Source organism: Protopterus annectens, chromosome 8.part0, assembly GCF_019279795.1.
Source record: "Protopterus annectens isolate FY-2018-M chromosome 8.part0, PAN1.0, whole genome shotgun sequence".
Taxonomy (NCBI): Eukaryota; Metazoa; Chordata; order Ceratodontiformes; family Protopteridae; genus Protopterus; species Protopterus annectens.
The window spans coordinates 200,522,099-200,549,455 of NC_056741.1; the positions used below are offsets into that span (position 1 = coordinate 200,522,099).

Consider the following 27,357-nt stretch of genomic DNA (forward strand, 5'->3'; position numbering starts at 1 on the left):
AAAGCTTTCACCTTATTGTGCAGATCTTATTAAAAGAGGGATAAGGTTTCGAATGAGTTATCCCAATACCATGTCTTTTACTTATAATGACAGAAGATTTACCCTTACAGATCCTAAAGAAGCAAAATAAATATTCTTAAAAATATTCAACAAGCTTCCTGAATCTGTGTCTTAGTACTGCATTCTTTATCAAGCTTTAAATGGGTTAGTGTTTTTTCAACTAATTCATTTTGTCTCTAAAGAAAAAGTTATTTAAATTCTTAACTGACTGATAAATGTCTTTTTATAAACAGTTAATTAAGCTGTTTTTATTGTATGTTCAAGTTTCTTTTATTATCATTAACAGTCATCATTAGTTTTTATATTATAATGCTCTCATTGCTGACAGTCAGTTGCTGACATTGTGTTCCGTTATAACAACGTATAGGGCACTATGTAAATATTCTGATATTACTGATAGTACTTTAATGTCATTTTGGAGGGAATCCTTTTACTTCTCGAGACTTCAAAAAGTGTCAGTTTGCTCACTTTCGCAGCAAAGGACTCTCCGATATAACCACGCTCTTTCTCTTGAATTTGCGGAGCTTCAGAGTGACGTCATCGCTTGTGTATGCAACTGAAGCGCATACGAACATCTGGTAATATGAAAATCGACGATATACAGTTCAAGTTATTTTTCTTGCTGTATCCTGTTGCTCTAGTGAAGACTTACTGATGTGTACAGGTTTCCTTCATATTTAACTTGTTGTAGCAAGCTAAACGGGTTTGCTGGAAGCTACATATGCATTGTACATATGTAAGAAGCTTCATAGACACCGTCGCTAAGACGGATATATCCTTACTACACGCAATTGGTATGATTCTCTCCAGTGAATGTATTCTAAATGAAGATTTCTTTGATATTTGATCTACATAGGGCAAGAGTCAAATAATATAAGTGTGTAATGCAGGGGCTATGTCTTCTTTAAAAGGGGACTGTTGTATCAGTTATTATATGCAACTGTGAAATGCATTTCAAGATATGTGCTCACACTAATATTTCTGTTCAAAAAGTTACTTACATATTCATTTTATAACGAGATGGTTTTTCAATGTTTATTTTAAACATGGTTAACTTTTGTCAGTATAGTTTACCTCTCAGCTTTAGTGTCAAGCAGTGAATGTAAAACTGCTTGTGGTGGTTACGTTGACTGTTTTTAGCCCATGGACGGCTTTTGGAGATGCGCCTCCCATGCGGAGCCTTTCTGAGTACGCTTATACTAAACCGCCTGTGCTAAACCAGCAATCGGCTTTTGATAATGCACTAGCTAAGCCGAGACACTCTGAACGTGTTGTTTACCCTGCTCTCCCTATATAAAACAGCTTGACGTTAACTTTTTTATTTTAATATCCAGCTGGTCTCATAATTACTCTGAATAGCTGGATTGGTTCCTAGAGCTGAACCGCTACCGCTGGCATACTCGCATTATAACTTTAGTGCTTCTTTTAGCTTTTAAGGGACCAGGCAACCTAGCAGAGACTCCTCATGGTGTTGTGCTTACTTTATTGCTGCATCCGATACCTCTATAGTCTGGCACTGTCCTTTCCCGGACTTAATCTACTGTGTTGTATTTTACTGCAGTAACCTTCTTATTATAGATTATATATCAAATATGTGAAATGATTTGCTGAACCTATCAGAAAAGCCTAGCTATATTATTGCTTGTTTATAACTGCTGCTTTTAGATTGCTATTAATAAATAGGGTATGCTTCATAGCTGATATCCTACATGTAGAGGATAGTCCTACCGAGCCTGGAAACAGTGTCCTGTCTTAGTATTAATGTGCTGTACGGCTGGTTTAAATTTAATAACTACTGCTCCTACTTCTAAGGGAATATTTACATGCTTGCTTTATATGTTTTGAGTGTATGCTATCTGCTGTGACATGCTACAGTATTAATTTGCTGAATAGTTGGTTTAAATGTTACACCTATTTGCTGCTACTCCTAGGGAATATGTATTTGTTTGCTATCTATGTCTGTGTTTGTTTTCTACTGTGAAGTAGTACCTGTCCTACCTTGGAAATTGCTAACTCTTTTTTTTTTCTCTCCTCCCCTACACCACTTTGTCTCTTCTCCCTCATCTCAGTTCCATATTCTTCCTGTGCTATTACCTGCACTAGTCTCTTGAAACCAACTTGCCTGTGGAAAGAATCCTACCAGAATCACTTCAGTGGCATCTAACAGCTTAATTTCCCTGCATCCTGTCTTAAGACGAATAAGAAAGTATGTCACTGGTGTCCATAACCTGCTAAGAACATTGTAAACTATTGTATACCTTGTACCAAACCCATTAAGGGATATAACTTGGGCATTAGGCCAGGACAGCCAGCAGTCTCTACCCCCCCTCTTGCACTACTATCACCTGCCTCCCAACCTTTACTACAACTCCTATTTCTTGTAGTCACCCCCTCCCAGTTCTATAACTTGCTTACTCCCCCTCTAACTCACCTGCAATAACGGACCCGGCCACTAGGTGGCACCCTTTTCCAGCTTTCACCTCCTGTTTTACCTTCTGCTCTCTTGTTTCCTTATCAAACTTTTTGACCTTCCAGACATTACCTTATACTCTCTCCTTACCCTTACTACTACTGTCTGCAACCACCTTTTCCATCTCAGACTCCTTGCTTATCTCTGCTATTACCTACTCCTCACTACCAATCTTATCCTCAGTATCCAGCTCAGCTGATTGTTTCTTGTCTAGCCATCTGACTACCTGCTTCTACCTGCTCCGTTCTCCCTGCGGGCTCACTCTGCTCCCCTCCCTACCCCCAATTCCCACCCACCCCCAGGGGTCCTAAACTTAAAGCTCCTTGGACACACCCCCTACTCTGATCTTCCAATCCTCCTCCTACTCACCCTAACTTCCTACCACACCCACCCTTACCCTTTCTCAGCCTTACACTTACACTTATTCTATCTATTTCTACCCTTTATTTCCACTTACACCTCCTTACTATACTCCTTTTACACTAAGACTCACCTCCTCTACTGTACTCCTGCCCCTGTTTTACACCTATCCTCTCTTTTCTTTCCTACACTGTTCTATACTTCTACTCTACAATAAAATACACCATTTTACCACATCCTCTCATACTTCTCTAACCTTTCACAAACACTCCTACTTCTACTATGGCTCCATACCTGCCAACCCAGATTGCACTCTCTACCCTACTAGTTTCCACCCTATGCTCAATTTACCTCCTATTCCTCTATGAGAAACCATTGTATGCCCAACCTTTCAATCCACATAAACACACTACTACATTTCTCTATCCTCTAAACTCATATCCTTATACTTCTTCTACCCCTAACTATCAACTACCTAGATTCCACCGACTGACACATCTCAAATATGTCTTGCCTTCTGATAACAAAACTAAATTTCTAACCTTTCTAAAATGTAACCTGACTATGAAACCTATCAATCTTAACCTTCAAGCTGGAGATATCCACCCCAACCCTGGTCCATCTTTCTCCTCTCCCCTAATGTCCATACCCAAACTCAATAATAACTTCCTAATAGGACATCTTAATACCCAAAGCATAAACAACAAAATACCCTACGTACATTCCCTCCTTCATATACACTCATTTGACATTCTCTGCATCTCTGAGACCTGGCTAAAGCCCTCCACTAAAGACACTGAAATTACTCCCCAAGGCTACAATATGGTAAGACTTGACCGTCCCAACCGTAAAGGTGGTGGAGTTGCAATTCTCTATAAAAATCATCTAAATATTATTACCCTTCCTGCCTCTCCAACTCAAGATAGCAAGGTAGAAGCAATCATTTCAAAACTCCAATTAAATTCCAAAAAATCACTTTATATTATATGTATATACCTACCACCTGGCAATAACATACCTATCCTCGAAAATTACCTTAGCTGGATATCTGCCACATATCTCCAAGAAACTATCATCCTAGGTGACCTGAACATAGACTGGAATAGCATTACTGCTGAAAATCCTTCTTCTCATATCAACCTCCATGGTTTTATCTAAACCATTACTTCAACTACTAGGCTCAACAAACATAGTAATAGAGAAAGCATTTTAGACTGGATTCTTATAAATAAAGTCAAAGATAGTTACAAAGTAGGAACTTTGCCAGATGATGTTAGCGATCACTCCTTAACATTCATAACAAGGGAAAAGGCTGATTGTGTAAACCCCTGCATTATAAGAAACATACGCACCATCAAAAACTTCAATCCAGAACGGTTTCAGTCTGAACTTAGTGCTTGTAATTGGAACCCCTTAAAAATACTCCCTCTTGAAAAGGCAGTAATATACTTTAACTCTACTTTTTTATCCATTCTCGACTTACATGCTCCTGAACGTAGCATTCGAATTAAATCTAATACTGCCCCCTGGCTCTCTCATGATACCAAAAAACTTATTCTCACTAGAAATAAAGTCTGGGCCGCATGGAGATCACACAGAAATAACTCTGATCTTCTACTCTTCCGCCAGCTTAGGAATCTAACCAAAAAGGCAATAATAGCTGATAAAAAGAAATTCTACTTTAATCTACAACAAACTCACCTTAATAATTCAAAACTTTTCTGGTCTTCAGTCAATAGACTCCTCTCCCCAGGAAGTTCTAAAACACCTTCCCCACTTAATGCTGATCCTGACACCCCTCAACAAACTGCAGATGCTTTCAACTCTTTTTTTCACTGAAACTATACAAGCTCTTGCTAATCAATTGAATGCTAATAACTCACATCCAACATGTAACCTTATAAACTCTGCCTTTAAATTCTCTCTACATCCTATCTCTACATCTTACATATACAGACTCCTTCTCAAACTAAAACCTTGTACCCCCTCTGCTGACAAGTTACCTTCACTCTTTCTACAAAAGCTGCCAAGGCTATCGCATATCCTATTTCTATTCTCATAAATAGGACAATCAAAGAAGGTATCATCCCTGATTTATGGAAGGTCTCTCACATTATCCCACTCCATAAAGGTGGTAACTCCACTGACTACTCTAACTACAGACCTATAGCTCTCCTTTCTCCACTGGCCAAAATAATGGAGAAATGTATACACCATCAGCTTGTACAACACCTCTCTCTCCACAACATCATAGCCAACTGTCAACATGGCTTCAGACCACATCATAGTACTACTACTGCCCTCCTTTCCTTTGTAGACACTATTAACCGGAACCGTAACAAAAATCTACTCTCTTCTGCCATCTTCATTGACCTCTCCAAAGCATTCGACATGGTTAACCACTCTTTATTAATCAATACTCTTGAATCCCTATCTTTGATATCCCTGCCATTAGATGGTTTACTTCTTATCTCACCAACAGAAAACAAGCTGTTCTCTGGAATAACCACATCTCTTCTCTCTTGCCTGTTTCTATCGGAGTTCCTCAAGGCTCTATTCTCGCCCACTTCTCTTTTCCCTCTTCATTAATGATCTCCAAAATACAATCCTCAAACTACTTGCATTCAATATGCTGATGATTCTACTCTCATCTGCTCTGCACCATCCACTTCAGAACTTAGATCTCATACTCAAAAAGTCTTTAATACCGTTGAAACTTGGTTCTCTAGTCGATTCCTCTTACTAAATGCTAAAAAAACTAAACTCCTCCTCTTCACCCCCACATCTAGGACCCCCTTTAAACTTCACCATCTCCTCTAACAATGCCACTATCATCTCTCCTGACTCTACCACTAAACTGTTAGGTATTACAATTGATAATAATCTCTCTTTCAACCAACACATTAACAACTCCATAAAACTTGTCAATAGGAAAATAGGATCCTTATATCGTATTAGACCATTTCTAACACCTTCCTCTAGAACCAGGATTGCTCACTCCCATCTGCTTTCCACTCTTCTCTATGCTTCTCCCATTTTCACCAACCTTAAGAAAAACAACCTAACTAAATTGGCTACCTGCTACAATAACATTGCTCGCTTCGCCACAGGGAACCCCTACAGAACGCATCATTGTCTCAACCTTAAACCATTAGGCTGGCCAGAATTTCAAAACTATCTTGCAATCCAACAACTCACTATTGCCCATAAAATTCTATACCAACCAATGAACACCCTATACTCTCTCAACTCATAATCCCCTACAATAATCTTAACTCTCTCCGCTCCTCTGGTAAACTGTTGGCTAGTTCTATAAAATCAAATAACACTGCTGGTGACGCTCTTTTTACCAATTCTGTAGGTACAAAATGGAATTTACTTCCTAGCAACATAACAAAGATTACATCACTACCTCTTTTCAAACAAAACATTAAACTGCACTTCCAAAATCACTGGCTGTGCACCTGTAGTAAACCTGATTAACTTTCCACTACTTATACTCTACTTCAAAACTATCCCCTACTTCCTACCTACTTACTTGCTCTCCTTTCTATACTAATCACTTCTAATTTCCCTTATTCTTAGCTCTCTTTTCTTGTACTTCCTACCTGTATCAATATCTGACAAAGTATTTTTTAACGTTATATAATGTCTTTGACTTTAACTGTGTGTGGTAATTATTTCATTTAATATCGTTATCTTACTTAGTATTTTATGTTTGTATAGGTATTTTTGTCTTATTTTGTGGACTGTGTGAGTCAGTAATTAACTCACTTAGTAATAATAATAAGTAACTGTACAGTTGTTAGTTTTTGTCTATTCAAACCTTCTTTAAAACACAAGTATGTTTCCTTTTTGTATTCTCTGTGGAGCTTTTCTCCTCAGGCCTCTACTGAAAATGGAAATATCTCCAGCTAGACTAGCCCAGTCAACAAATGTAAAATAAAATAAATAAAAATAAATATTAAAGTTTTATTTGACATTTTTATTTAATGGCAAATGTTCTGTTTTTTTTTTGAACGAATAATAATATACATTGACATGTAGAAGTATTTTTAGATGGTGATTTTTTATGTAATGGTATATAGTAAAGTTAACTGGAAAAAGTCATTTTATGTTTATAATGTCATGTCTGAGGCTGCAAGTTAAATGACAACAGTGTATACCTGATTTATAGATGGCTGTCCAAATTTGGGGTAAAATACATACAGTTTTTTATGGATTCTGATGATTATTGTTTTATTTTGTAATATTGTCGCTTGTTACTCCTATAGTCTCTCATTTTACATATTCTTAGGAATTTATTTTTCCTACGTCATGGATAAGGGTAGTTTTTCATCCCAAATGCTGGTTAATTTGGTCAGATATCTACTTTGAATGGCTTGACAGTTGTTTGATCTGTTATGGCTGATATCCTGGTTATATATACTGTGTGGTAATAACCCTAATGTTTTGTGGTAGATCTTTCACGTCAGATCACTTTTGTTGTTTGATCCTGTGTTTTATTATGATTTGTGAAGGTATATTATTTCCATTTTATTGAAATTTAAGCGTTGCGTTAAGTATATTTATACTAGATTTCTTGTAGAGGAAATCTAGTCTGGTTTTTATAGGCTTGTAATCTGAACAATGATTTAATTACTGAGATGTTGTTCATAAATGACACTTAAGATGGAACATGCATATGCTGTTGGTCTTTGCTTAGTAATAGGTTAATATTTATAATGGCTCATCGAGTCAGTGGATGTTATCTTCTGGCAAAAGTAAGTTTTGTCATGAATATTATCTTCTTATTAAGATTGTATATATTCGATTTTAATTTATTTCTGCTTAGAAAATGGCACAAGATGTTATTTTGGGGTCAGGTTTTCCTTTATCTTTTAGATTAATAATTATTAGTCCTAGTTAAATGTATTAAAGTTCTGAACATGTTTTGTTTTACAGTTTAGTTAGATATTTGGATATACATAAAATATTTTAGTTATCTACTCCAGGTACACTATGTAATCCAAACTTATGTTTTATCATTCATTGCAATTCATATGACAAATTGCAAATCAGCTGCTTATATATACCAAAATGTACACATGCATTTGATGAGGAAAAGCATTTAAATCTTAGATTTTTCTGAATTATAGGAGCAGGTGGTTGCAACTGTATAGAGATTGAATATGTTGGACGTCTTGAGTTTAGACAGATCTGTAAATATGTTTAGTTTTATTGTGTGGGTTTTAGCCCTTTTAAGGGCTATAAGTAAAGCTTTTTGTACTAAATTGAAATTTTTGGTAACCATAAATTCTAATTTTATTCTCTTTTTCCTTGATCTTCCTTCTGTAATAGGGGAATGGTGGGCAGGCACTAGGGTTAGAAAGAAGGAAGTGTATAATTCCTTAATTATTATCTCTTTGTGGATACTTTTATTGTTGTGATAATATTTAATCAAGACCAGAAGAGATGTATTGTTTTTCTGTTGGGTATCAGTTCTAATCTGTTCAGGTTAATATACTATATTTTCATTAATTTAACATCCAGCTTATATTGCTCTTATGACAAATGACATAATAGTTGAGCCCTGGAATGTTAGATGAATACAAAACAAAGCCAAAAAATCCTTATTAATCCATTTGATATTTAAATCACAAGCCAATATTTGTTTTGTTCAAGAGACTCATATTCCTCATGATGGCTGGGACAAGGAAAAGAATAAAAAATGGATTAAGAAGATAGTAGCTTCTGGGGACTCATCTAATTCTAGGAGAGTGGCCATAATTATTAAACATAAATTCTCAGGGAGTATAATTGATGAGAAATATGACAATGAAGGTAGATGGTGCCTTTTTACAGCTGCTTTTCATAATCTCGATAAACCACTTTTGGTTTTAAATCTATATGGTCCTTGTAGTCAACAACATTCTTTTATTTTAAAAATATATAGTATACTCACATCTTATTAGGATCATTATATTATAGTAGGAGGGGATTGGAATGCAGTCATAAACCCAGAAATTGATCGGTCTAACTGTCCCACTTCTAATAATTACCAAGCATCTCTGGCCCTTGAAGATTTAATTTTGGAATATAATTTAATTGACCCATTGCATTTTATAAAAATCTCAAATAAGAAAGAAATTTATACATATTATTCAAAATGTTATCGCTCTTGGTCTAGATTAGATTTTTTTTTGTTTCTAATTTTCTTTCAAAATTTATATTGGATTTTTATACTGAACCCAGATTTTTTTCAGATCACTCGAGAATTATACTAAATCTAAACATTACTTATAATGATAAAAATAATATTCACAAAAACAATTGGTCGCTAAACAACAATCTACTCTTAAATAAAGATATATGTAAACAGTGTTCTGATATAATTCAGGAAATGGAACATGATCTGGATTTAACAGATATTCCTTACGACATTCAATGGGCTGCATGTAAGGCGAGAATAAGAGGTATGTTTATCGGTAAATCTGCATACCTTAAAAAACAATATAATAAAAAAGAAGTTTTTCTAAAGTCTAGAATCCAATATCTCGAAAATCAATTTAGACTAAATCAAGATAACGTTCTAGAAAAGCAAATTATAGACTGTCAAAAAGAACTAATCTTGCTTCATCAGAATAACCTCTCTATAGTAGATCAAAGATTACTAGCTACTTATTCAGAATGGGCTCAAGTTCCATCTAAAATCTTAGCCAGAATAATTAAAAATAATTTCGATAGACCTAAAATTTCATCTTTACTACACAAAAATATATTATATAATACAGATAAGGAAATTGTACATCTTTTTACTTTACTCTATACAAAGTTATATTCTAAATCATCCAATTCGTTGATTAATAATCATATAAATAGTTTTCTAAGCTCTTTGAGATTTCCTAAGTTAAATGAACATCAAAAAAATTTACTTTCTGCTCCTCTTACTTTTCAAGAAATTTCAGATTCAATTGATAGACTTAAATCAGGTAAAGCTCCTGGTCCAGATGGGTTCACACCGGAATTTTTTAAATCCTTTAAGTCGGTAATTGTTCCTTTTCTCTTTAAAGTATACAACTACATTAAAATCAAGGACATATCTGATCTTTACTGGGACAGATCCAAAACTATACTAATTCTGAAAAATAATAAAGAGAAAACAAACCCCTCAAATTACAGACCCATTTTTTTAATCAATTTAGACATAAAGATTTTATCATTGATATTGGCCAACAGATTAAAACAGGTCTTACCTTCAATTATTTCTCAAGACCAAACAGGTTTTATGTCTCATAAGCATGCATGGGACAACACCCTGACTCTGGAATCTATTATTCATCTCTTAAAAAATGATTCTAACCCAATATATGCATTGATTCTTGATGCATCAAATGCGTTTGATAGAGTATGTTGGGATTTTCTTTTTCAGACTATGACATGTTTTAATTTCCCCATATCCTTTATAAATTTAATAAAAACATTATATAAGGATATGTATACTTGTCTTTATATAAATGGTTGTACGTCTTCCCCTATAAAGATTACCAGAGGTACTAGGCAAGGTTGCCCCTTGTCAACTTTTCTTTTTAATATATACTTGGAACCACTGTTGTTATATATTACTCAAAACACCTTTCATAATATTCCGAGGATCTTTAACACAAAATTTTTTTTTCTGCATTTGCTGATGACTTAATATTATATTTCCAAACTCCATTATCTGACCTCAATAAAATAACACATTCTATTGAACGTTTCTCTCTTGCTTCGAATTATCTTATAAATCCTTCAAAAATCCACATTCTTCCTTTAAATCATAAGGTTCATAAATTGTATTTGTTTTCTGATTCACAAATTCAGATTACTTTTGGGGTGAAATATTTGGGAATTAACATAGAGCATAATAATCACTCCTCATTTCAAAACAACATGAGTAAAATATGGAGATCTATAATGTCTGACATGAATAGATGGGAACAGCTAAATTTGTCACTTTTATCAAAAGCTGCAATAATTAAAATGAATATTCTTCCAAAATTTTTATATCAATTCAATTCTTCAGATCAGATAATTCCCAAGTCTTTTTTTGAGAAGGTAAATAAAGAATTAGCAAAATTTATGTGGTTTCCCAAATTGGTTAGGATCTCCTATTCTAGATTGTCAATTACTAAAGATAAAGGAGGTTTGGGATTACCAAATTTCTACCTTTACTATCTCATTGTTTCAGCAAATAAGCTATTAACTATATCTAACTACAATAGTATTAAAGGTATTCAGTGCCCATTATGGGTAAGGATGTGGTATCATTATATTTTATCTAAAAATATAAATCCAGAAGCCATCCTTTTATTTATTTAAATATGAAGAACACTTGTAAAATTTCGACCTTTCTTAAACACAAGATTAAGGCTTTTCAGTATTTATTAAACATCTGCAACTTTGATAAGTTTTTTCACCTCTTTCAACCACTTCATCTTAATCCAAACATAATGTTAGATAACTCTCCATTTAATCTAACAAAGTATCCTCTTATTAAAAAATTAAAAGTTTGGGATATCTTGAAATATAAGGACCTGTCACTAGCAAATTTACGTAAGACTCTAAAAGTTAGTTGGAAATACACTACAGTTTTACGTCAAATAAGAGAGGTAATTATGATAAAGTTTGATCTCATAAAACCTACAGAATTTGATCTTAATAATTTAAAAATGATAATTAAAACATTATCGTCATCAGTGAAAATGTTAACAAAGTCTTATAAACTGATAAACAAGTTAACATTAGACCAAAATTGTCTTTTTTCAAATACTTGGTTGAATCATAATTCTCAAATAACTGAGAATCAAAAACTTTTAGCAATTAGAAATACCAGAGAATTTACTCCATTCAAGAAATTGATCTACACACAATTAATGATTAGCAATAATGCCTATCATACTCCATATAAATTAAATAAATTTTAATGCCAGTAGATCTCCATCATGCACATGTTGTTCTTTTCCCCAAGCTGACCTCTTACATATCCTGTGGTATTGTCATTTTTCTCATAAACTTTGGACCTCTTTGAAGGTAAGATTGCAGAGAATGGGGTATCATAAGTCTACGTTGTCCTGGGAATTTGCTATACTTCATATACCGATAGTTTGTCTTTCCAAATTGGATACTCATGTACTTGTTTTTATTTGTTCGCTTATAAAACTTTACATTACTCAAAATTGGCTTGATCGTACAAAATTAAGTTGGGATACTTTTCAAAAAATGGCCTACTTATATATTGATGCTCAAAAAAACTTGATTAAGAGTCCAATAAAAATGACGTTAAATAACAGAGTATTGGAGAAGATTTTAAGTATTATTAATAATTAATACCTTCTAGAGTTCTTTTTCTGGTCTTGATGATTAGCACTTTTATTTTGTTAATCATATTTTTTTTACATTAATGTATATAATGTCTTAATTTATAACTTATTCTATGGTTACCAATTGTATATATTGTATATATTGAGATTTGTTATTCAATGTTCTTTTTTTAACTCCAAGAGTTGCATTTTGTTTTTGCTTTTTTCAAATTGTTAATTTTTATACAACTCCTAAATGTATTGTTTATAAATCAATAAAACGTTTTTTGAGAAAAAAAAATACTTTTGAGCTTCAGATTTCATGTCTTTCAAATAATGCATGCTAATGCAAAACCTGTTATTCTAGCAACTTTTGAATTTATAAGAGCAATATCTAAAATGTAGCCATGATTTTGGGCTTTTATCCTCCATTAGTTTTGACTTTGTATAGATTTATTGCATGCAGAAGTTAAGAAATATGAAAAGAGGATGCAAACCTTGTAGATACAGCAGTACTAGAGTTGTGTGGCAAAAACTCAGACTTCCCAGAAACAAGCACACTAACATTCTGCCATGCTCCCTATACTTACATAGCAAATCTGTAGAGTCCATACCTAAACTAGATATTGTTGTGTTCTCCAACAAGAAATTATATGGTTTGTTGAGCTTACCTTCCTGCTTAAACATATCAATTTTACATCAGTTCAAGCAGCATCCTAACAATAAAGCTTGTTAATGCTGTAGCTATTGAAGGTTTCGAGCCTGCATATCACTTCATGTTGGAACAGACTTCTCATAATTATTACTGAAGGACTTACCATGTTTATCTGCCCTACCTTGGTTTGCTGATTGTGGTATTGACACCTTTTCCTGGCCAGTATAGATTATACTTCCTCTTGAAATGATCTGGAAAATAAGTTTAAGAAAGGTTACCTGTGCTGGTAACATCTAGAATGAGCAAAGGTATGAATATTACACTTCCTATATTTTGCTCATAAGTAAAGTAGTCAAAGTAAGCCTCTGTGAAATTATATACATATGCAAAAAATACAATGGAAAATAAAACCACATCATTTAAAACTATATGCAGCTGTCAGTATCAATTAAGAAAGAAAATATATATTTTTGAATCTAAAACAATAGCATGTTCCAATTCATGCTAATCTTGATAAAAAAATACTTTGCACGGCTAGAACATAGTGATTAACTTATGTATTAGTATAATTTATGTTAGAGTGGTCAAATAATGTGTTATTCACAGCACAGTATACCAAAATTCAGAACACTGAAGAAAATATGAAACTATATGATAGTTTATTGCATATAAGGCCTTAAGTAAGATAAATAGAACTCATTATGCAAGAAAAGTTTTTGGCGGTCACGGTGGTGCAGCGGATAGCATTGCTGCCTCACAGTAAGAGGCTCTCTGGTTCAATTCTGGGCCGGGGTGCCTTCTGTGTGAAGTCTGCATGTCCTCCCTATGGTCGCATGGGTTTCCTCCGGGTGCTCCGGTTTCATCCCAAAGACATGCTGTAGATGGACTGGACACTCTAAATCGGCCCTAGGTGTGAGTGTGTGCATGTGTGTGCCTTCTCTGGAAGGTTGGGTGCTGGGCTGGCAACTCGACACCATAAAACTCCACTGCCAATCATGAGTCAACAGGTGATCTGCTGTGCTGACCCCTAACCAGGAATAACCAGACGAAGAAGGCAAGAAAAGTTTTGAATACAATAATATAATATATTAATTCATTAATATGCTGTGGAGGAGTTTGTCTCAGTAGTAGATTCAAGATATAGAATCTTGTCTTAAGTGGGTGCCAGCCTATGATGTAGATGCATGCAAATGCACAGATACACATTTATAGGATCATAGGAAGTTACTAGGCTAATGGCCTGAGGACCATTACATGCCTAGCCAAATTTTACTTGTTACCATGATCAGCACCTATTGCCCCTGTCCAAGAGGGACACAGGTAGAACGCCCCACCCCCCGGGTGAATTTACAGTTACCAATTCAATCATCCAGATTGTGTTTGAAGAGGGCCAATAAGGTGCTCTGTTTGATTTGATGTGGGAGTCTATTCCAAAGGTGTGGTAGCCTCTGGAAGAGCCAGTATGTCCCTCCAGCAGGTTCTATTTATGTCACATACCAGGTTTAGGTCTTTAGAGTGAGTAAACTATAGTTGTATAAGAACATTCCATAACCATAGATGTCCTTCTCTTTCATGTTGGAGTACTCTTCTCCTTAGGGATTTGCTGCCACCAGCACCAGACATTTTGCCAGTATACCAAAGTTTTGAAAGCAGGGGTACATGCGTAATTGCATGTAAGAGCCATAAACAGATGCCAGCTATATCTGTGATGTCTGCACATTCCTAAATCAGTACTGGCTGCCTCATAAAGAGAGCCCCCAGTAACAGGAGTAGTAAAGGAGGTATAAACCCCTCCCAGACACAAGGCCAGTAGTCAGGGGGAGGACCAAGTTTATAATATAGTCAAAGAGAAGGGAAGTAGATGGGTGGGATGGAATACTGCAACATGGAAGAGAAGGACATAAGGACATCTATGGTTATGGTAAGTTCCTACACAACTATTTTATGTCCTTCTATTTTCATGTTGCAGTATTCTTCACCTTATGGATTGTACAAAAGCTGTCTAGCTAGTGGTGTGGGTGACAGGTAAGGGAGCAGAGTCTATGAGACCTTGCAGAATAGACCTAACAAACTCTGCTCTAACCCTAGAGATGGAATCCAGTTTGTAATGCTTGGTGAATGTATGTACAGAAGACCAAGTTGCTGCCTCCAGAAGAGAAGAGTAAGCAATGCCCTCGAAAAAGGCTGCTGAAGCAGAAACAGCTCTGGTAGTATGGGCTTTGACAGATGAATTCAACTACTTCCCATGAAAGGAGTAACAGAAGGCAATAGCCTTAGAAATCCAATAGGCAATTGTCTGTTTAGACACAACCTTGCCTAAGGCCCTTGGATGAAAGGAGACAAAAAGTTGATCAGATTGTCTGAAGGACTTGGTCTTATCTAAGTAGAACCTCAGATGCCTATGAACATCCAAGGAATGCAAGGTCCTTTCTGAGGAGTTCTGTGGCTGAGGGTAGAAGACAGGCAAGTTAATGGTCTTATTTAAGGAGATCTCATTAACTACTTTTGGAATGAAGGAAGGGTTAGTCCTTAGGGAAACCCTATCTTTATGGAAGACAAGGTAGGGAGGTGAAGCCATAAGGGCTTGGATCTCGGATACCCTCCTGGCAGAAGTGAGTGCCACTACCATGACTGTTTTCCAAGTACAAAACTTGAGAGTGTAAGAATGGGCTGGCTGAAAGGGAGCTAGTGTAAGTTTTTCTACTACAAACTTAAGGTCCCAAGGTGGGGGAAAGGGCTTACAAAGAGGCCTGATATGAATGACCCCTTTCACAAACAGCTTGACATCTAGCATGGAAGCCAGAGGTGGAGTCAGGGGAAGGCAAGCTGAAATGGCAGAGAGATGCACTTTCACTGAAGAATAAATCAACACTGAATGCAGCAATTTACATAGGTAGGAAAGGACCAGCTTGAGAGGGGTCCTGTTTACTCTTAATGCACCAATTGGAGAATCTTTCCCATTTAAATCGTTTCTCCTAGTACTTGGTTTTCTGGCCTCCTGCAGAACATTGAGTACATCCTTTGATGTCTAAAGGGGATCAAAACTCTATCACCCACAGAGTTAGACTGAGATTGAGAAGGTGGGGATGAATAAGGGACCCCTTGTTTTGTGAGAGTAGGTTGAAGCGGTGAGGTAACCTGTGGTGATTGCCCTGGGCTAGATGAAAAAGTAGGGGAAACAAATGCTGTCTTGGCCAGAAGGGAGTCACCAACAGGATTTTTGGTTTGTCCTTCTGTATTTTCAGGAGGGCTTTGTGAGTTAATGGAAATGGAGGGGAAGGTATAAAGGAACATTTCCTTCCATGAGAAGGAGAAGGTGTCCACCTTCCAGGCTTGTGGATGGGGAAACATTGTGCAAAAGAATGTCATCTGTCTGTTCTGGGAGGAGGCAAACAGATCTTCCTGACGAATATCCCACCTCTGAACTAGATCCAGAAACACCTCCCTGTGAAACATCCATTTGTGGGAGGATGTTAACATTCTGCTCAGGGTGTCTGCCATCACATTGTCTTCTGAGGGGATGTAGACTGCCGGCAAATAAATCTGTAGTACTGTTGCCAGGGACCAGATTTGAAGAGCCAGACTGCAAAGAGGGTAGAATTTGTTCCTCCCTGTTTGTTTATGTACCACAGGACTGTCACATTGTCTGTGATGACCCATAATGTGTCTGGCAGAAGGATCCCTTGAAAAGCTTGAATTGCCAAGTAAAGGGCCCTTAATTCTTTTAGATTGATGTGGTTTCTTCTTTCTGGAATGGACCATTCCCTGCACCTTATAGGTTCATAGGTTGGTAGGTACTAGGCTATCGGCCCAAGGGCCTATGTAACCCTAGCCAACAAGGTTCCCTGGCTTACGCCACCCAAGAAAGTTATTTTCCTGTGCCACTGTTGAGCAGAGACACAGAAGTGATACCCGGGGTGTATTTCCTATTTCCCATCCACTCATCAAGATTTTTCTTGAAGAGTGCTAATGAAGAACCTTGCTTGACATAGATGGGTAGCCTGTTCCAGAGTATGGGAAGTCTCTGGGACAGGAATCTATCCCTCCCACATGTCCTGTTTATTGTGGTGACAAGGTTTAGGTCCCTAGAGCATGTAGCTCAGAAGGATTGGTATTTCTTTAGGTGTAACACATCCAACAGCTCTGGGTTTGACATAGCTTTATATGTTAGGCAGAGATCACCACAGAGTAGGCAATATGCTACGGAGTAAAGCTGGAGTTTTTTGAGATGATCAGTGTAGGGCATTTGTTTGAGGCCAGTAATCCTCTTTGTGAGGTAGTTATGTGGCCTTTCCAGCTGCTGCAGATGTCTTGTGAGGTACATTCCAAAAGGGACGGATAGCATTGCTGCCTCACAGTAAGAGGCTCTCTGGTTCAATTCTGGGCCGGGGTGCCTTCTGTGTGAAGTCTGCATGTCCTCCCTATGGTCGCATGGGTTTCCTCCGGGTGCTCCGGTTTCATCCCAAAGACATGCTGTAAATGGACTGGACACTCTAAATCGGCCCTAGGTGTGAGTGTGTGCATGTGTGTGCCTTCTCTGGAAGGTTGGGTGCTGGGCTGGCAACTTGACACCATAAAACTCCACTGCCAATCATGAGGCAACAGGTGATCTGCTGTGGTGACCCCTAACCAGGAAAAACCAGACGAAGAAGGCAAGAAAAGTTTTGAATACAATAATATAATATATTAATTCATTAATATGCTGTGGAGGAGTTTGTCTCAGTAGTAGATTCAAGATATAGAATCTTGTCTTAAGTGGGTGCCAGCCTATGATGTAGATGCATGCAAATGCACAGATACACATTTATAGGATCATAGGAAGTTACTAGGCTAATGGCCTGAGGACTCTTACATGCCTAGCCAAATTTTACTCATTACCATGATCAGCACCTATTGCCCCTGTCCAAGAGGGACACAGGTAGAACCCCCCCCCCCAGGGTGAATTTACAGTTACCCATTCAATCATCCAGATTGCGTTTGAAGAGGGCCAATAAGGTGCTCTGTTTGATTTGATATGGGAGTCTATTCCAAAGGTGTGGTAGCCTCTGGAAGAGCCAGTATGTCCCTCCAGCAGGTTCTATTGATGTCACATACCAGGTTTAGGTCTTTAGAGTGAGTAAACTATAGTTGTGTAAGAACATTCCATAACCATAGATGTCTTTCTCTTCCATGTTGGAGTATTGTTCTCCTTAGGGATTTGCTGCCACCAGCACCAGACATTTTGCCAGTATACCAAAGTCTTCAAAGCAGGGGTACATGCGTAATTGCATGTAAGAGCCATAAACAGATGCCAGCTATATCTGTGATGTCTGCACATTCCTAAATCAGAACTGGCTGCCTCATAAAGAGAGCCCGCAGTAACAGGAGTAGTAAAGGAGGTATAAACCCCTCCCAGACACAAGGCCAGCAGTCAGGGGGAGGACCAAGTTTATAATATAGTCAAAGAGAAGGGGAGTAGATGGGTGGGATGGAATACTGCAACATGGAAGAGAAGGACATAAGGACACATATGGTTATGGTAAGTTCCTACACAACTATTTTATGTCCTTCTATTTTCATGTTGCAGTATTCTTCACCTTATGGATTGTACAAAAGCTGTCTAGCTAGTGGTGTGGGTGACAGGTAAGGGAGCAGATTCTATGAGACCTTGCAGAATAGACCTAACAAACTCTGCTCTAACCCTAGAGATGGAATCCAGTTTGTAATGCTTGGTGAATGTATGTACAGAGGACCAAGTTGCTGCCTCCAGAAGAGAAGAGTAAGCAACGCCCTCGAAAAAGGCTGCTGAAGCAGAAACAGCTCTGGTAGTATGGGCTTTGACAGATGAATTCAACTACTTCCCATGAAAGGAGTAGCAGAAGGCAATAGCCTTAGAAATCCAATAGGCAATTGCCTGTTTAGACACAACCTTGCCTAAGGCCCTTGGATGAAAGGAGACAAAAGTTGATCAGACTGTCTGAAGGACTTGGTCTTATCTAAGTAGAACCTCAGATGCCTATGAACATCCAAGGAATGCAAGGTCCTTTCTGAGGAGTTCTGTGGCTGAGGGTAGAAGACAGGCAAGTTAATGGTCTTATTTAAGGAGATCTCATTAACTACTTTTGGCATGAAGGAAGGGTTAGTCCTTAGGGAAACCCCATCTTTATGGAAGACAAGGTAGGGAGGTGAAGCCATAAGGGCTTGGATCTCGGATACCCTCCTGGCAGAAGTGAGTGCCACTACCAGGACTGTTTTCCAAGTACAAAACTTGAGAGTGTAAGAATGGGCTGGCTGAAAGGGAGCTAGTGTAAGTTTTTCCACTACAAACTTAAGGTCCCAAGGTGGGGGAAAGGGCTTACAAAGAGGCCTGATATGAATGACCCCTTTCACAAACAGCTTGACATATAGCCTGGAAGCCAGAGGTGGAGTCAGGGGAAGGCAAGCTGAAATGGCAGAGAGATGCACTTTCACTGAAGAATACATCAACACTGAATGCAGCAATTCACATAGGTAGGAAAGGACCAGCTTGAGAGGGTTCCTGTTTACTCTTAATGCACCAATTGGAGAATCTTTCCCATTTAAATCATTTCTCCTAGTACTTTGTTTTCTGGCCTCCTGCAGAACATTGAGTACATCCTTTGACATCTAAAGGGGATCAAAACTCTATCACCCACACAGTTAGATTGAGATTGAGAAGGTGGGGATGAATAAGGGACCCCTTGTTTTGTGAGAGTAGGTTGAAGCGGTGAGGTAACCTGTGGTGATTGCCCTGGGCTAGATGCAAAAGTAGGGGAAACAAATGCTGTCTTGGCCAGAAGGGAGTCACCAACAGGATTTTTGGTTTGTCCTTCTGTATTTTCAGGAGGGCTTTGTGAGTTAATGGAAATGGAGGGGAAGGTATAAAGGAACATTCCCTTCCATGAGAAGGAGAAGGTGTCCACCTTCCAGGCTTGTGGATGGGGAAACATTGTGCAAAAGAATGGCATCTGCCTGTTCTGGGAGGAGGCAAACAGATCTTCCTGACGAATATCCCACCTGTGAACTAGATCCATAAACACCTCCCTGTGAAACATCCATTTGTGGGAGGATGTTAACATTCTGCTCAGGGTGTCTGCCATCACATTGTCTTCTGAGGGGATGTAGACTGCCAGCAAATAAATCTGTAGTACTGTTGCCAGGGACCAGATTTGAAGAGCCAGACTGCAAAGAGGGTAGAATTTGTTCCTCCCTGTTTGTTTATGTACCACAGGACTGTCACAATTTCTGTGATGACCCATAACGTGTCTGGAAGAAGGATCCCTTGAAAAGCTTGAATTGCCAAGTAAAGGGCCCTTAATTCTTTTAGATTGATGTGGTTTCTTCTTTCTGGAATGGACCATTCCCCTGCACCTTATAGGTTCATAGGTTGGTAGGTACTAGGCTATCGGCCCAAGGGCCTATGTAACCCTAGCCAACAAGGTTCCCTGGCTTACGCCACCCAAGAAAGTTATTTTCCTGTGCCACTGTTGAGCAGAGACACAGAAGTGATACCCGGGGTGTATTTCCTATTTCCCATCCACTCATCAAGATTTTTCTTGAAGAGTGCTAATGAAGAACCTTGCTTGACATAGATGGGTAGCCTGTTCCAGAGTATGGGAAGTCTCTGGGACAGGAATCTATCCCTCCCACATGTCCTGTTTATTGTGGTGACAAGGTTTAGGTCCCTAGAGCATGTAGCTCAGAAGGATTGGTATTTCTTTAGGTGTAACACATCCAACAGCTCTGGGTTTGACATAGCTTTATATGTTAGGCAGAGATCACCACAGAGTAGGCAATATGCTACGGAGTAAAGCTGGAGTTTTTTGAGATGATCAGTGTAGGGCATTTGTTTGAGGCCAGTAATCCTCTTTGTGAGGTAGTTATGTGGCCTTTCCAGCTGCTGCAGATGTCTTGTGAGGTACATTCCAAAAGGGACGGATAGCATTGCTGCCTCACAGTAAGAGGCTCTCTGGTTCAATTCTGGGCCGGGGTGCCTTCTGTGTGAAGTCTGCATGTCCTCCCTATGGTCGCATGGGTTTCCTCCGGGTGCTCGGTTTCATCCCAAAGACATGCTGTAAATGGACTGGACACTCTAAATCGGCCCTAGGTGTGAGTGTGTGCATGTGTGTGCCTTCTCTGGAAGGTTGGGTGCTGGGCTGGCAACTTGACACCAAAAAACTCCACTGCCAATCATGAGTCAACAGGTGATCTGCTGTGGTGACCCCTAACCAGGAAAAAACAGACGAAGAAGGCAAGAAAAGTTTTGAATACAATAATATAATATATTAATTCATTAATATGCTGTGGAGGAGTTTGTCTCAGTAGTAGATTCAAGATATAGAATCTTGTCTTAAGTGGGTGCCAGCCTATGATGTAGATGCATGCAAATGCACAGATACACATTTATAGGATCATAGGAAGTTACTAGGCTAATGGCCTGAGGACTCTTACATGCCTAGACAAATTTTACTCATTACCATGATCAGCACCTATTGCCCCTGTCCAAGAGGGACACAGGTAGAACCCCCCCCCCCCCAGGGTGAATTTACAGTTACCCATTCAATCATCCAGATTGTGTTTGAAGAGGGCCAATAAGGTGCTCTGTTTGATTTGATATGGGAGTCTATTCCAAAGGTGTGGTAGCCTCTGGAAGAGCCAGTCTGTCCCTCCAGCAGGTTCTATTGATGTCACATACCAGGTTTAGGTCTTTAGAGTGAGTAAACTATAGTTGTGTAAGAACATTCCATAACCATAGATGTCTTTCTCTTCCATGTTGGAGTATTGTTCTCCTTAGGGATTTGCTGCCACCAGCACCAGACATTTTGCCAGTATACCAAAGTCTTCAAAGCAGGGGTACATGCGTAATTGCATGTAAGAGCCATAAACAGATGCCAGCTATATCTGTGATGTCTGCACATTCCTAAATCAGAACTGGCTGCCTCATAAAGAGAGCCCGCAGTAACAGGAGTAGTAAAGGAGGTATAAACCCCTCCCAGACACAAGGCCAGCAGTCAGGGGGAGGACCAAGTTTATAATATAGTCAAAGAGAAGGGGAGTAGATGGGTGGGATGGAATACTGCAACATGGAAGAGAAGGACATAAGGACATATATGGTTATGGTAAGTTCCTACACAACTATTTTATGTCCTTCTATTTTCATGTTGCAGTATTCTTCACCTTATGGATTGTACAAAAGCTGTCTAGCTAGTGGTGTGGGTGACAGGTAAGGGAGCAGATTCTATGAGACCTTGCAGAATAGACCTAACAAACTCTGCTCTAACCCTAGAGATGGAATCCAGTTTGTAATGCTTGGTGAATGTATGTACATAGGACCAAGTTGCTGCCTCCAGAAGAGAAGAGTAAGGAATGCCCTCGAAAAAGGCTGCTGAAGCAGAAACAGCTCTGGTAGTATGGGCTTTGACAGATGAATTCAACTACTTCCCATGAAAGGAGTAGCAGAAGGCAATAGCCTTAGAAATCCAATAGGCAATTGCCTGTTTAGACACAACCTTGCCTAAGGCCCTTGGATGAAAGGAGACAAAAAGTTGATCAGACTGTCTGAAGGACTTGGTCTTATCTAAGTAGAACCTCAGATGCCTATGAACATCCAAGGAATGCAAGGTCCTTTCTGAGGAGTTCTGTGGCTGAGGGTAGAAGACAGGCAAGTTAATGGTCTTATTTAAGGAGATCTCATTAACTACTTTTGGCATGAAGGAAGGGTTATTCCTTAGGGAAACCCCATCTTTATGGAAGACAAGGTAGGGAGGTGAAGCCATAAGGGCTTGGATCTCGGATACCCTCCTGGCAGAAGTGAGTGCCACTACCAGGACTGTTTTCCAAGTACAAAACTTGAGAGTGTAAGAATGGGCTGGCTGAAAGGGAGCTAGTGTAAGTTTTTCCACTACAAACTTAAGGTCCCAAGGTGGGGGAAAGGGCTTACAAAGAGGCCTGATATGAATGACCCCTTTCACAAACAGCTTGACATATAGCCTGGAAGCCAGAGGTGGAGTCAGGGGAAGGCAAGCTGAAATGGCAGAGAGATGCACTTTCACTGAAGAATAAATCAACACTGAATGCAGCAATTCACATAGGTAGGAAAGGACCAGCTTGAGAGGGTTCCTGTTTACTCTTAATGCACCAATTGGAGAATCTTTCCCATTTAAATCATTTCTCCTAGTACTTTGTTTTCTGGCCTCCTGCAGAACATTGAGTACATCCTTTGACATCTAAAGGGGATCAAAACTCTATCACCCACACAGTTAGATTGAGATTGAGAAGGTGGGGATGAATAAGGGACCCCTTGTTTTGTGAGAGTAGGTTGAAGCGGTGAGGTAACCTGTGGTAATTGCCCTGGGCTAGATGCAAAAGTAGGGGAAACAAATGCTGTCTTGGCCAGAAGGGAGTCACCAACAGGATTTTTGGTTTGTCCTTCTGTATTTTCAGGAGGGCTTTGTGAGTTAATGGAAATGGAGGGGAAGGTATAAAGGAACATTCCCTTCCATGAGAAGGAGAAGGTGTCCACCTTCCAGGCTTGTGGATGGGGAAACATTGTGCAAAAGAATGGCATCTGCCTGTTCTGGGAGGAGGCAAACAGATCTTCCTGACGAATATCCCACCTCTGAACTAGATCCATAAACACCTCCCTGTGAAACATCCATTTGTGGGAGGATGTTAACATTCTGCTCAGGGTGTCTGCCATCACATTGTCTTCTGAGGGGATGTAGACTGCCAGCAAATAAATCTGTAGTACTGTTGCCAGGGACCAGATTTGAAGAGCCAGACTGCAAAGAGGGTAGAATTTGTTCCTCCCTGTTTGTTTATGTACCACAGGACTGTCACAATTTCTGTGATGACCCATAACTTGTCTGGAAGAAGGATCCCTTGAAAAGCTTGAATTGCCAAGTAAAGGGCCCTTAATTCTTTTAGATTGATGTGGTTTCTTCTTTCTGGAATGGACCATTCCCCTGCACCTTATAGGTTCATAGGTTGGTAGGTACTAGGCTATCGGCCCAAGGGCCTATGTAACCCTAGCCAACAAGGTTCCCTGGCTTACGCCACCCAAGAAAGTTATTTTCCTGTGCCACTGTTGAGCAGAGACACAGAAGTGATACCCGGGGTGTATTTCCTATTTCCCATCCACTCATCAAGATTTTTCTTGAAGAGTGCTAATGAAGAACCTTGCTTGACATAGATGGGTAGCCTGTTCCAGAGTATGGGAAGTCTCTGGGACAGGAATCTATCCCTCCCACATGTCCTGTTTATTGTGGTGACAAGGTTTAGGTCCCTAGAGCATGTAGCTCAGAAGGATTGGTATTTCTTTAGGTGTAACACATCCAACAGCTCTGGGTTTGACATAGCTTTATATGTTAGGCAGAGATCACCACAGAGTAGGCAATATGCTACGGAGTAAAGCTGGAGTTTTTTGAGATGATCAGTGTAGGGCATTTGTTTGAGGCCAGTAATCCTCTTTGTGAGGTAGTTATGTGGCCTTTCCAGCTGCTGCAGATGTCTTGTGAGGTACATTCCAAAAGTGATGGATAGCATTGCTGACTCACAGTAAGAGGCTCTCTGGTTCAATTCTGGGCCGGGGTGCCTTCTGTGTGAAGTCTGCATGTCCTCCCTATGGTCGCATGGTTTTCCTCCGGGTGCTCCGGTTTCATCCCAAAGACATGCTGTAGATGGACTGGACACTCTAAATCGGCCCTAGGTGTGAGTGCGTGCATGTGTGTGCCTTCTCTGGAAGGTTGGGTGCTGGGCTGGCAACTCGACACCATAAAACTCCACTGCCAATCATGAGTCAACAGGTGATCTGCTGTGGTGACCCCTAACCAGGAAAAGCCAGACGAAGAAGGCAAGAAAAGTTTTGAATACAATAATATAATATATTAATTCATTAATATGCTGTGGAGGAGTTTGTCTCAGTAGTAGATTCAAGATATAGAATCTTGTCTTAAGTGGGTGCCAGCCTATGATGTAGATGCATGCAAATGCACAGATACACATTTATAGGATCATAGGAAGTTACTAGGCTAATGGCCTGAGGTCTCTTACATGCCTAGCTAAATTTTACTCGTTACCATGATCAGCACCTATTGCCCCTGTCCAAGAGGGACACAGGTAGAACCCCCCCCCCCCAGGGTGAATTTACAGTTACCCATTCAATCATCCAGATTGTGTTTGAAGAGGGCCAATAAGGTGCTCTGTTTGATTTGATATGGGAGTCTATTCCAAAGGTGTGGTAGCCTCTGGAAGAGCCAGTCTGTCCCTCCAGCAGGTTCTACTGATGTCACATATCAGGTTTAGGTCTTTAGAGTGAGTAAACTATAGTTGTGTAAGAACATTCCATAACCATAGATGTCCTTCTCTTCCATGTTGGAGTATTCTTCTCCTTAGGGATTTGCTGCCACCAGCACCAGACATTTTGCCAGTATACCAAAGTCTTGAAAGCAGGGGTACATGCGTAATTGCATGTAAGAGCCATAAACAGATGCCAGCTATATCTGTGATGTCTGCACATTCCTAAATCAGAACTGGCTGCCTCATAAAGAGAGCCCCCAGTAACAGGAGTAGTAAAGGAGGTATAAACCCCTCCCAGACACAAGGCCAGCAGTCAGGGGGAGGACCAAGTTTATAATATAGTCAAAGAGAAGGGGAGTAGATGGGTGGGATGGAATACTGCAACATGGAAGAGAAGGACGTAAGGACATCTATGGTTATGGTAAGTTCCTACACAACTATTTTATGTCCTTCTATTTTCATGTTGCAGTATTCTTCACCTTATGGATTGTACAAAAGCTGTCTAGCTAGTGGTGTGGGTGACAGGTAAGGGAGCAGATTCTATGAGACCTTGCAGAATAGACCTAACAAACTCTGCTCTAACCCTAGAGATGGAATCCAGTTTGTAATGCTTGTTGAATGTATGTACAGAGGACCAAGTTGCTGCCTCCAGAAGAGAAGAGTAAGCAACGCCCTCGAAAAAGGCTGCTGAAGCAGAAACAGCTCTGGTAGTATGGGCTTTGACAGATGAATTCAACTACTTCCCATGAAAGGAGTAGCAGAAGGCAATAGCCTTAGAAATCCAATAGGCAATTGCCTGTTTAGACACAACCTTGCCTAAGGCCCTTGGATGAAAGGAGACAAAAAGTTGATCAGACTGTCTGAAGGACTTGGTCTTATCTAAGTAGAACCTCAGATGCCTATGAACATCCAAGGAATGCAAGGTCCTTTCTGAGGAGTTCTGTGGCTGAGGGTAGAAGACAGGCAAGTTAATGGTCTTATTTAAGGAGATCTCATTAACTACTTTTGGCATGAAGGAAGGGTTAGTCCTTAGGGAAACCCCATCTTTATGGAAGACAAGGTAGGGAGGTGAAGCCATAAGGGCTTGGATCTCGGATACCCTCCTGGCAGAAGTGAGTGCCACTACCAGGACTGTTTTCCAAGTACAAAACTTGAGAGTGTAAGAATGGGCTGGCTGAAAGGGAGCTAGTGTAAGTTTTTCCACTACAAACTTAAGGTCCCAAGGTGGGGGAAAGGGCTTACAAAGAGGCCTGATATGAATGACCCCTTTCACAAACAGCTTGACATCTAGCCTGGAAGCCAGAGGTGGAGTCAGGGGAAGGCAAGCTGAAATGGCAGAGAGATGCACTTTCACTGAAGAATAAATCAACACTGAATGCAGCAATTTACATAGGTAGGAAAGGACCAGCTTGAGAGGGGTCCTGTTTACTCTTAATGCACCAATTGGAGAATCTTTCCCATTTAAATCGTTTCTCCTAGTACTTTGTTTTCTGGCCTCCTGCAGAACATTGAGTACATCCTTTGACGTCTAAAGGGGATCAAAACTCTATCACCCACACAGTTAGATTGAGATTGAGAAGGTGGGGATGAATAAGGGACCCCTTGTTTTGTGAGAGTAGGTTGAAGCGGTGAGGTAACCTGTGGTGATTGCCCTGGGCTAGATGAAAAAGTAGGGGAAACAAATGCTGTCTTGGCCAGAAGGGAGTCACCAACAGGATTTTTGGTTTGTCCTTCTGTATTTTCAGGAGGGCTTTGTGAGTTAATGGAAATGGAGGGGAAGGTATAAAGGAACATTCCCTTCCATGAGAAGGAGAAGGTGTCCACCTTCCAGGCTTGTGGATGGGGAAACATTGTGCAAAAGAATGGCATCTGCCTGTTCTGGGAGGAGGCAAACAGATCTTCCTGACGAATATCCCACCTGTGAACTAGATCCATAAACACCTCCCTGTGAAACATCCATTTGTGGGAGGATGTTAACATTCTGCTCAGGGTGTCTGCCATCACATTGTCTTCTGAGGGGATGTAGACTGCCAGCAAATAAATCTGTAGTACTGTTGCCAGGGACCAGATTTGAAGAGCCAGACTGCAAAGAGGGTAGAATTTGTTCCTCCCTGTTTGTTTATGTACCACAGGACTGTCACATTGTCTGTGATGACCCATAATGTGTCTGGCAGAAGGATCCCTTGAAAAGCTTGAAT

At 39.5% G+C, this 27,357-nt stretch overlaps 1 protein-coding gene across 1 annotated transcript in view; it reads right to left on the reverse strand.

The window, feature by feature from the left end:
• LOC122808699 (alpha-2-macroglobulin-like protein 1) overlaps positions 1 to 27,357 on the reverse strand; it is a 1,234,219-nt gene that overhangs the window by 651,649 nt on the left and 555,213 nt on the right. Inside the window, exon 13 of the mRNA XM_044079685.1 lies at positions 13,047 to 13,116. Coding sequence (XP_043935620.1) covers positions 13,047 to 13,116 — 70 coding nt within the window. The remainder of the gene's footprint in view (positions 1 to 13,046; positions 13,117 to 27,357) is intronic.